Source organism: Bos javanicus, chromosome 7 (assembly GCF_032452875.1).
Source record: "Bos javanicus breed banteng chromosome 7, ARS-OSU_banteng_1.0, whole genome shotgun sequence".
Lineage (NCBI taxonomy): Eukaryota > Metazoa > Chordata > Mammalia > Artiodactyla > Bovidae > Bos > Bos javanicus.
The window spans coordinates 21,933,740-21,946,076 of NC_083874.1; the positions used below are offsets into that span (position 1 = coordinate 21,933,740).

General features: G+C 36.6%; 1 protein-coding gene and 1 long non-coding RNA gene across 2 annotated transcripts; one reads left to right on the top strand and one right to left on the bottom strand.

The window, feature by feature from the left end:
• The first annotated feature begins 1,303 nt into the window (after window positions 1-1,303).
• Window positions 1,304-3,898, top strand: LOC133250961 (uncharacterized). The gene is made up of 3 exons (XR_009737462.1): window positions 1,304-1,782; window positions 2,965-3,140; window positions 3,810-3,898. It is a non-coding gene; the product is annotated as an uncharacterized LOC133250961 (long non-coding RNA).
• A 1,426-nt stretch (window positions 3,899-5,324) lies between these two features.
• On the bottom strand, window positions 5,325-6,156 carry LOC133250959 (small ribosomal subunit protein eS4, X isoform-like). The gene has a single exon (XM_061422853.1). The coding sequence runs from the start codon at window positions 6,129-6,131 to the stop codon at window positions 5,340-5,342; it is 792 nt and encodes a 263-aa protein (XP_061278837.1). The 5' UTR covers window positions 6,132-6,156; the 3' UTR covers window positions 5,325-5,339.
• Window positions 6,157-12,337: the final 6,181 nt, after the last annotated feature.

Consider the following 12,337-nt stretch of genomic DNA (forward strand, 5'->3'; position numbering starts at 1 on the left):
ATGCTACTGTCGATGGGGTTGCAAAGAATCAGACATGACTCAGCAATTGAACAGCAGTTGGCCACTGAAGTAGAGGTAGGGGTAGGAGACCGTGTTGTGGGACTGAACCCTTAGCCTATGGGATCTGACCCTGTCTTTAGATGGATAGTGCCAGAATTGAGTTAAATAGTAGAACACCCAGCAGCTGTCAGAGAATTGCTTGGTCATGTCGGACAATTCACAAATTAGAATTAGTGTCAGAATCTTAACAAATAATTGGAATTACTGGAGGAAGAAAAGATTAACTGAAGAATTAGAGGAATTGATTATTTTTGTTCTCTGTGGCCCTTAGAGTTAGCCCTAGATCATATGAGAAGAATATGCAGCCAGATACTCTTGGGTTCTGTTTGAAGAAAAACTCAAGATAATTGCCAAAAAGTGGAAAGAGCTCCTTGACAGGTGGTATATTCCCTTTGTTTCAGGGAGATGTCTTGGCATAAAGACTACAAACAGATGGGGATATTGCAGAGTCATTTTACTGTTACTAAATTCAGCAAACTTACAGAGGTCTGTTATATGCTACATGCTGTACTGGGCAAAAGACTTATGTGTGGTCTATTCCCAGAATATCTTAAGGTAGTTTGGGGATGGTAGTGGGAGATTAGACATGTTAACAGATAACGTCAATAGATTGTAGAAAATAACACGATAACTGATCACAGCACTGTAAGAGCTTAGTGAAAAATATTTCAATTCTGGATTCATAATTACTCTAGGATGACCAAAGGGCTATATCTAATTTGACTGTAATTTGTTTTCTTTTGAAAAGGGCATTTATATAATCATACCACACCTGGTTTATATTAATAAGCTTGATAAGATTTCACACTCTAGACTGTGCTGCCCTGACTCAGGTTCGTAAAATCTTTCTTTTGTTGACATTATTGCCAGAACTCTTACATTGACTGTCTAACATGGGAGTGTCCTTCATGACTGTTATGTGAGATAAGCCTTGTAAGTTTTTTTTTGAGTATTTTTGGTAAGAGCCACAGAGTTAGACATCTGGGTTCTAGTTCTGATGTGCTTATTTTTTTCTATATGATCTTGACCCAGGTTCCTTGTTTATTCTGTGTCTTGGTATTCTTACCTGAGGAATGGGGACCAAAATCCTTCTTTCTTGGATATTGTGAGGGCCCATGAGATGATGATGCTTGTGGAAGTTATCTGGAACTCTAGTCTACATTCTAACTGTATATATATATATATATATATATATATATATATATATATATATATAAAACAGCACATGATATATAACCTTGTAATGAAAATGCACTAGGAAGCAGATGTGCGCAGCATAAAACTTGAGTTGTGAATGTGAGGCAGGACTGCTGGTTGCCTTTCTGTACTAGGTCCCTTGGAACTGGTGAGTAAGGCATAGTGGGGGTGGATTTTCTCCATACCAGTTTTTATTTCTCTCTTTATTCTAATTCTGGACAGTGTTCAAATTCCATACTGGTTTATCAGCGTCGTTTGAAGTAGAAGAATTGCAGAGCTTCTCCAAATGATCTCCCTGATTATTAACTATTTGCTTTCCTTTGTCCAGACTCCTCTCATAAACAAGCCCAGTTGAATCTGCCATACTTTGTGAAGTTGTTGGAGGAAGAAAGGGTAGGAAACCTTGGGAATGAAGAATCAGAGACTAAACAGGAGACACTGAACAGTTCTCCTCAGGATACTCTTGATTATAAGCAAACCCTCTAGAGCTAAGAAAGCCTCTGCCGCGGAGAGGGTATCAAACTCGTAAGATGGGAAAGGGAGTCATTGGGGTTATAAGGGGTGCTTAGGGTACTTGGAGACCTTTAGATCATCTGGCCGTATAAATACTGGGGACTTTCAACTTTGGAAGGCCAGATTTAGTTGGGAAGATATTTTAGTTCTTGAACCTGCCCCTTGAGTGCACCACTGGGTCTTTTTCAGTCTTATAATTATATCAAACACTTATTTTAATTGATGGCTAATTAGATGTTAGGCATTAAGACTATTATGAATATTATTTTTTATTACATGCATGTGGAAGAAATTAAGCAAAAATGAATAATATATGGCCCTGTTATAGAAATATGTAGTGTATTAAAGGAAAATTTAAAATATAAATAAGTAGTTTTAGTACAGTAGTGGTATGTGCAAGATTTGGTAGCAACATACAACAAAAGGTTATTAACTCTAGGACAAAAAGTGGTAAGGTTCACAGGTAAAGGACTCCTAAACTAGATTACCAGGTGAACAATGTAATAAAAGAAGTTTTAGGCTGAGACTATACCATGAACAAGTGTACAGTGAGAAAAAGTATCCTATGTTTTGGAAATAGCAAACATTTTTTATATTAGTAGAGCATAATATTTGAGAAAAGAAGCTATAATATTCAGAATTTTAATATAGGCAGGCTCATGGAGGGCCAGGAGGATCATGGGTAGATCTTGGACTTTGTTAGTGTCTCAAAATCTAAGGTGCGTAGGAATCACCTGGGATGTTGTTAAAATGCAGATTCTAATTCAGTAATACTGAGTTAGAACGTGAGATTCTGTATTTCTAACCATCTCCCAACTGATGCTGGTCCATGGGTCATAGCATGAGTAGGAAGGCCACAGAGAACAGACCATTAAAGGGTTCAATCTCAGAATTGAGCTGATCACCCCTGGACATTATGGGAAGTTGGATAGAAGAAAAAGACTCTTTTTTTTCCAAACCCGTTTAAGGTGAATTGTCACTGTTTTTTAAGTCCAGTATAAGAGTGACTTCCCTCTAAGGGCTTGTAAATATGAGTAAGGATATTCCTGACAGAGAAGATATTGAATGATTTGTGTTTCATTATGCTTTTTTTCCTTTCTGAGGGAAGAGGGAGGAGATGGGCCTAAGGAGTGAGGCTGCTGCCTGGCAGACTGAGGAGCCTGGAACATAGACTTGTTGCTCTGTGCTTCCCAGACACCACAGAGGCAAAAGAGGCTTTTCTGTAGGTTACATTATGGCAACAGGATGCCCCAGCTGGTCATCGCCCCCTTCAAAGAGGAGGATGAATGGGACAGCCACACATTGTCAGGTTCTACGATGTCATGTCTGACGAGGAAATCAGGAAGATCAAGGAGATTGCAAAACCCAAAGTAAGTTCTCATTTGGTGCTGAGCACATTTCCCTCTGTTCCCTCCTTGGATTTGCCTTGCTGTCATTATTTGGGGGACATTTAAGGGAAAAGATGATAGCAGATTGTCCTTTTTTTAAAAAGATTTAATTTTTTTAGAGTAGTTTTAAGTTTACAATAAAATTGAGAGGGTACAATGATTCCCTATATACCCCTTGCCCTGACACATACATAGCCTCCCTCATTATCAACATCACTCACCAGAATTGTACATTTTCATTAAGGATTAACCTATATTGATGGACATATCATAATCCCCCCAAATTCCTTAGTTTACCTATGGGTGAAGGATCCAGTCTTGATGTTGTACTTTATAGGTTTGGACAAATGTCTCATGACCTATATCCATTATTATAATCTAATACAGAGAATTTCACTGTCCTAAAAATCCTCTATGTTCTGACTGTGCATCTTTGCCCCTACTCTTCACAGCAGCCACTGATATTTTATTGTTTCCATAGCTTTGCTTTTTCTCAAGTGTTATATAGTTGGAATATACAGTATGTAGCCATCTCAGATCAGTTTCTTTTATTTACTAATATCCATTTGAGGTTCCTTCTTGTTTTTCATGGTTTCATAGCTTATTTCATTTTAGTGCTGAATAATATTTTGTTGTTTGAATGTGTTACAGTTTATTCATCTGTTCGCCTTCTGAAGGACATCTTGGTTTCTTCCATATTTTGGCAGTTATGAATAAAGATACTGTAAACATCCATGTATAGATTTTTGTGTGGACATTACCTTTTCAACTCCTTTGGGTAAATACCAAAGAATGTGATTGCTGGTTTGTGTAAAGAGTAAGTTTAGTTTTGTAAGAAATAGCCACACTGTCTTTCCAAGTTTCTGTATTATTTTGCATTTGTTTTAACAGTGAATGAGAGTCCTATTGTTCCATATCCTTGTCAGCATTTGATGTTGTCAGTGTCTTGGATTTTGGTCATTCTAATATGTGACATTATTAATATCTCATTGTTTTAATTCACAGTTCCCTGATAACATATGATGTGGGACATATGTTCTTGTGCTTACTTGCCATCTGTATATCTCTTTGCTGAGGGGTCTGTTAAGGGCTTTGGTCCATTTTTTAATTGAGTTTTTGTTTTCTTATAGTTGTATTTATGAATTAATTATATATATTTTAGATAACAGTCCCTTTTAAATGTCTCTTTTGCAAATATTTTCTCCCAGTATGCAACTCATTTTCTCATTCTCTTTGTATTGTCTTTCTTGGAGCAGAGTTTTTAATTTTAATGAAGTCCACCTTATCAATCATTTCTTTCATGGATCATGTCTTTGTTGTTCTATTTTAAAGGACATTACCATACCCAGGATTTTAAAGGACAAATACCATACCAGGATTTTCTCCCATGTTGTCTTCCAGTTTTATAGTTTTGTGTTTTACATTTAGGTCTGTGATCCATTTTGAGTTATATTGAGTGAAGAGTGTAAGGTCTAGATTTATATTTTTTGCATATGTATGTCCATTTGTTCCATCACCATTTTTTGAGAGACTCTTTTTGCTCCATTGTATTGCTTTTGCTCCTTTGACAAATATGAGTCGATTATTTTCATGGAGGTCTGTTTCTAGGCTCACTGTTCTGTTCCGTTGATTGATTGTTCTTTCACTAATACCACATTGTCTTGATTACTGTAGCTTTGTAGTAGCTTTGGAGTCAAGTAGTATCAATCCTCCAACTTTGTTCTTCTCCTTTAATATTGTATTGTCTATGCTGGGTCTTTTGTCTTTCCATATCCACAAAATGACTTGTTAGAATTTTGATTAGGATTGTATTGAATCTATTGATTCATTTAGGATGAACTGACATCTTGACAGTATTAAGTCTTCTTATCCATGAACATGGAATCACTGTTTATTTTGTTCTGCTTTGATATCTCTCTTCAGAGTTTTGATAGTTTTCCTCTTGTATATATTTGTTAGTTTTTAATGACTGTTTGAGCAAAATTCTTTATAATCTGGTCCTCCAAGACCTTTTCGAAGAGAAGTGTATCAGTATATATTATCTTTTAATTTAGTGTCTCCAGGAGATCCTTTTTTAAACCTGTTTAAAATTTTTATTTATCTGTAAAGTTTTTTTTTTTTTCCACTTGGTATTATCTTTAATTACAAAGACTTTTCCAATCACACCACATAGAGATCATTTTATCCACTGCTCTGTTTGGCTGCCAATCTCTTATCTCTCTCCTCAGCAATGGTAAGGCAAATACCCTTTCCACGGGGAAGAGAGATCCACGGTTTGTTGCCTTTGCCAGTAACGAAAATGTTTGAGAGCCGTGTGGCAAAGCTGTTGCCGTTCGCATCTTTCACATGAACTACATCAAAAGAACCTGGATGCCTCTCCCGGTTTGTAATCACACCAATTCTTCCCAGGTTAGCACCTCCAGTCACCATGCACAGGTTACCAGTGTCAAATTTGATGAAATCAGTAATCTTGCCAGTCTCCAAGTCAATCTGAATGGTATCATTCACCTTGATGAGGGGATCAGGGTAACGGATGGTACGAGCATCATGGGTTACCAGATGAGGGATTCCTTTTGTTCCCACAAATATCTTTCTTACTTTGCACAATTTATACTTGGCCTCCTCAGGTGTAATACGATGAACAGCAAAGCGACCTTTGGTGTCATAGATCAAACGAAAATTCTCTCCAGTCTTATCAATGCTGATGACATCCATAAAACCAGCAGGGTAGGTTATATCTGTGCGGACTTTGCCATCGATCTTAATGAAACGCTGCATGCAAATCTTCTTTACTTCATCTCCAGTTAGGGCATACTTAAGTCTATTCCTTAGGAAAATGATTAGGGGGAGACACTCCCTTAGCTTGTGGGGGCCGGTAGATGGACGAGGGGCAAACACACCAGTCAGTTTATCCAGCATCCAATGTTTTGGAGCTGCTACGCGTTTCAGGTGCTTCTTGGGACCCCGAGCCATGGCTGCGCTAGGCACGAAAAGAGAGTAAAGTTTTGTTTTAATTATATATGACTTTTAAAAGTTGGTTACATAAATGAAATATGCAGCAGACTGCAAATATTTATCTCATGAAAGCCATATTACTTGTGACCAAACAGAGGAAATCTTTTCTGCTCTTGCCATGAAACCCTGTGTCAGCTTTAGAAGTCCTCAGGAATAAAATTTATCACCTATTCATCCTTAGTTATTCATATCTCTGGTATGTTTTTTGTTTTCATTTTTTGCTGTCATCTGGGAAAGAATTATTTCTTCATATTCTAGATAATAGATGACAAGCTCAGTGAAGGCAGTTTTTCTTTCAAAAACAGTTTCATTAGTTTATCATAGTTATTGGTTGTCCTTTGGTAGTTAGGATATTCATGTTCTTTCTTTTTGTATTCTTATAGTGTTATAATCTTTATATAAGCAGGAGGTCTTGTCAATATTTTATTTGGATATTTTCTCTTTTCTACATATTGGATAGTATCTGTTGATATACCTCCAACCTTAGTGGTTCTGCCTTTGTCATCTCCATTTCCATGTTAAGTGCATCTAGTGAAGTTTTAAATTCAGATATCGTATTTTCCAGTTCTAAAGTTTTCTCTCTTTTTGGCTATGCCACAGGTCATGCAGAATCTTAGTTCCTTAGCCAGGGATCAAACCTGGGCCCTTAGCAGTAAGAGCACAGAGTCCTAACCATGAACCACCAGGGAATTCTCAGTTCTAAAATTTTCAACAGATTCTCTTTCATTAAACTTTTTTATCTTTCCTTCAAATTTACTATTATTTTTATTTTTAAATTTATTTATTTTTGGCTGTGCTAGGTCTTGGTTGCTGTCCGTGGACTTCTCTAGCTGTGGTGAGTGGGGGCTGCTCTTCACTGTGGTGCACAGGCTTCTCATTGCAGTGGCTTCTCTTGTTGTAGAGCACAGGCTCTAGGCATGCAGGCTACAGTAGTGGTGCACTGGCTTAGTTGCCCTGTAGCATGTGGAATCTTCCCGAACCAGGGATCAAACTGGTGTCCCCTGTATTGGCAGGCGGATTCTTAACCACTAGGACCACCAGGGAAGTCCTAAAATTTTCAATAGTTTCTTTACTCTTACTGACTGAAATTTCTCTACTTCTCATTAATTGCAAGTATTATTTTTCTTTCCATCCTTGAGTGTAATAACAGCTTAGAAATCTTTATCTGCTAATTCCAACATCTGTTCCATCTTTGAGTTGGTTTTGTTTCTGACTTTTCTCTAGAGAATAGGTCACGTGTTCCTGGTTCTTAATATATCAAGTAATTTTTTTATTATATCCTGACTTCTGCAAATATAATGGTGTTGGAACTCTAGATTCTATTATAGTCCTTTAAGAATGTTTTTGTTGTTTTATTGAGATATAATTGACATATAACATTGTATTAGTGTTAAGCTGTATAACAAAGATTTAATATATGTGTGTATTACTAAATGATTACCTCAATAACTTCAGTTAACATTATCACCTTAGTTACAATTTTTTTTGTGTGATGAGAACTTTAAAGATTTATTCTCTTAGCAGCTTTTAAATATACAATACTCTGTTGTTACTTACATCCTCAGGATTTATTTATCTTATAACTGGAAGTTTGTGCCTTTTGAGCACTTCGCTAACCCCTAATCTTCACTTCTGGCAATCGTCAATCTGTATTTTGTTCAAGTTCAGTTTTGTTGCTGAGTTTTTGTTTTGTTTATAGAGTTGACATGTAAGTGAAATCAGATCATACGGCATTTGTCTTTATTTAATTTAGCATAATGCCCTTAAGATCTATCCATATTTTTGAGAAGGCAATACTTCCTTCTTTTTTATGGCTGGATAATATTCCATTGTATATATGAATATCACATTTTCTTTTTTCTCCTTTTTAAATTAAATTTATGTATTTTAGATGAAGCAAAGATGAATATTTTTAATGATAAAAGGTACTATTCACAAAGAAGATAGACATTGTAAATCATTCAGTTCAGTTTAGTTCAGTCTGTCAGTCGTGTCCGACTCTTTGCGACCCCATGAATCACAGCACGCCAGGCCTCCCTGTCCATCACCAACTCCCAGAGTTCACTCAGACTCACGTCCATTGAGTCAGTGATGCCATCCAGCCATCTCATCCTCTGTCGTCCCCTTCTCTTCTTGCCCCCAACCCCTCCCAGCATCAGAGTCTTTTCCAGTGAGTCAACTCTTCGCATGAGGTGGCCAAAGTACTGGAGTTTCAGCCTTAGCATCATTCCTTCCAAAGAAATCCCAGGGCTGATCTCCTTCAGAATGGACTGGTTGGATCTCCTTGCAGTCCAAGGGACTCTGAACAGTCTTCTCCAACACCACAGTTCAAAAGCATCAATTCTTTGGCGCTCAGCTTTCTTCACAGTTCAACTCTCACATCCATACATGACCACTGGAAAAACCATAGCCTTGGCTAGACGGACCTTTGTTGGCAAAGTAATGTCTCTGCTTTTGAATATGCTATCTAGGTTGGTCATAACTTTCCTTCCAAGGAGTAAGCGTCTTTTAATTTCATGGCTGCAGTCACCATCTGCAGTGATTTTGGAGCCCCCCAAAATAAAGTCTGACACGGTTTCCACTGTTCCCCCATCTATTTCCCATGAAGTGATGGGACCAGATGCCATGATCTTCGTTTTCTGAATGTTGAGCTTTAAGCCAACTTTTTCACTCTCCACTTTCACTTTCATCAAGAGGCTTTTTAGTTCCTCTTCACTTTCTGCCATAGACACCTAACAACAAAGAAAGATACATAAAGCAAAAATCATAAAAAATATAAGGGAAAAGAAAAAATATATAATCATAGTAAGACATTAACGTTTCTCTCAGAATATTTTGGGCTCCAAAATCAGTGCAAATGGTGATTGCAGCCATGAAATTAAAAAATGCTTGCTCCTTGAAAGAAAAGCTATGACCAACCTAGACAGCATATTAAAAAAGCAGAGACATTACTTTGCCAACAAAGGTCCATCTAGACAAAGCTAAGGTTTTTTTCCAGTAGTCATGTATAGATGTGAGAGTTGGACTATAAAGCTGAGTGCTGAAGAGTTGATGCTTTTGAACTGTGGTGTTGGAGAAGGCTCTTGAGAGTCCCTTGGACTTCAAGCAGATCCAACCAGTCCATCCTAAAGGAAATCCGTCCTCAGTATTCATTGGAAGGACTGATGCTGAAGCTGAAACTCCAATACTTTGGCCACCTGATGCTAAAGAACTGACTCGTATGAAAAGACCCTGATGCTGGGAAGGATTGAAGGTGGGAGAAGAAGGGGACAACAGAGGATGAGGTGGTTGGATGGCATCATTGACTCAATGGACATGAGTTTGCGTAGACTCTGGTAGTTGGTGATGGACAGGGAAGGCTTCTGTGCAGCAGTACATGGGGTCGCAAAGAGTCGGACATGACTGAGGAACTGAACTGAACTGAAAAATGTTTTATCAAGTGCAGAAAATAGGAGCATCTTGAATGATGTCATTAGTAATTTAAATACAATAATTTCTGTTTATATTAATTTTATTAATCGTATATCCTACACAAAAATATTAAAAAATTTTTATCTCACTTGTTATTAGATGTCCATAGGACATTTAGAAAAACTAGCAAAAAGATAAACATTACTAAATTTCAAAAAGTAGAATTCTTTTTTTGTGTGATTCAGTTGTATATATACACACATATTATTTTTGAAGTTATTTTCCATTTTAGGTATTGTAAGATACTGAGTATAGTTTCCTGTGCTATACAGTAAACCCTTGTTGCATATCTATTTTTTTAAATTAGAAATCTGGCAATACCCCATTTTCTTTATCTGTTCCTCTGTTGATGGGCATTTACATTGTTTCCTTGTCTTGGCTATTGTAAATAATGCTGCAGTGAAGATGGGGCTGCAGATACATTTTCAAGATTGTGATTTCTTTTCTGCTGGATAAGTATGCAGAGGTATCATTATAGGATCTTAATGTAGTTCTGTGTTTAAATTTTTGAGGAATCTCCATATTATTTTCCACAGTGGTTGCACCAATTTACATTCTTACCAAGAGTGTACAGATTCCTACATACTCACCAATATTTACTTCTTCTTTTAGCCATTGTAGCAGATGTGAGGTGGTATTTCATTAGTCACATTTTCATAGTGACTAATGAGGTTGAGCACCTTTTCATGACCTCCCTTGTGGCTCAGTTAGTAAAGAATCCACCTGCAGTGCAGGAGACCCAGGTTCAATCTCTGGGTCAGGAAGATACCCTAGAGAAGGAGATGGCATTCCACTCCAGTATTCTTGCCTGGAAAATTCCATGATCAAAGGAGTCTGTCGGGCTGCAGTCCATGGGTTTACAAGAGTTGGACATTACTTAGCGACTAAACCATCACCATCACCTTTTCATATGTTTAAATCATCTTTGGAAAAATGTCTGTTTATTTTTGTATCATTTTTGTCTATTCATTTTTACATCGTCTTTGGGAAAATGTCTGTTCAGATCCCTTTCTCATTTTTTAATTGGATTGTTTGTATCTGTTAAATTGTAGTAGTTCTTTATGATTTGGATATTATCCCCTTCCCAGAAACATGATTTCCAAATATTTTCGCCCATTCTATAGGTTGCCTTTTCATTTTGTGATGGTTTCTTTTGCTGTACAGGAACTTTTTAGTTTGATATAGTCCCAATCACTAATTTTTTCTTTTCTTGCTTTCATTTTTGGTGTCAAATACAAAATAATCATTGCCAAGATCAGTGTTTTTGTTTACCCTTTGTTTTCTTCTATGAGTTTTATGGTTTTGGGTCTTACATTCAGGTCTAAATCCACTTTGAGTTGATTTTTTGTATGGCTTGAGATAATGGTCCAGTTTCATTCTTTTGCATGTGGCTGTCTAGTTTTCCCGGTACCATTTATTGAAGAGGTTATCCTTTCTCCATTGTATATTCTTGGTTCCTTTGTTGTAAATTAATTGACCACATCTGCATAGGTTTATTTCTGGGCTCTCTCTTCTGTTCCATTGATCTTTGGGTCTGTTTTTAGGCCAATACCATACTGTTTTGTGACTATATGTTTATAATATAGTTTGAAATCAGGAAGCATGATGCCTTCAGCTTTGTTCTTTTTTCTCAAGATTGTTTTGCCTATTTGGAGTCTTTTGTGGTTCCATGCAAATTTTAGGATTTTTGGTTCTATTTATGTGAAAAGTGCCTTTGATACTTTGATAGAAATTGCATTGAATTTGTAGATTGCTTTTGGTAATATGAGCAATTTTAACAATATTACTTCTTCCAGGTCATGAGCTTGGAATATCTTTCCATTTATTTGTGTTTTCTTCAATTCTCTCATTGTGTACTTTACAGCATATACTTCTTCCATTTCCTTGGTTAAATTTATTCTTATGTATTTTGTCCTTTTTGATGCAGTTGGAAATGGGATTGTTTTCCTAATTTCTCTTTCTGATAGTTTGTAATTAGTAAATAGAAATGCAATTTATTGTTGTATATTGGTTTTTTTATCCTGCAATTACTGCACTTTTTATTAGTTCACAGTTTTGGGTGGAGTTTTTAGAGCTTTCTATATAAAATCATGGCATCTACTGCCAAAGCAATCTTAAAGAAAAAGAACAAAGTAGAGGCAAAACAAAAAGACAGTCTATAGATCAGGAGAAAAAATATTTAAAAATGATGTGACTGGCAAGGGATTAATTTCTAAGATATACAAACAGCTCATAAAGCTCAAAAAATGGCAGCAAAAAACAGACAAACCAATCCAAAACATGGGCAGAAGACCTGAACACACATTTTTCCAAAGAAGGCATACAGATGGCCAACAGGCACATTAAAAGATGTTCAATATCACTAATTATTAGAGAAATGCAAATCAAGACTACAGTGAGGTATCACTTCACACCCATCAGAATGGCCATCATCAAAAAGTCTATAAATAGACTGGAGAGGATGTGGAGAAAAAGGAACCCTCCTACACTGTGGGGATATAATTGCTACAGCCCCTATGGAGAACAATATGGAGGTTCCTTAAACAGCTAAAAATAGATGATGATCTATTAATTCCACTTCTTCAGATATATACAGAAAAGATGAAATTCTAATTCAAAAAGGTACATGCACCCCAGTGTTCATATCAACACTATTTACAAAACCCAAGAAATAAAGCAGTCTAAATGTTCAT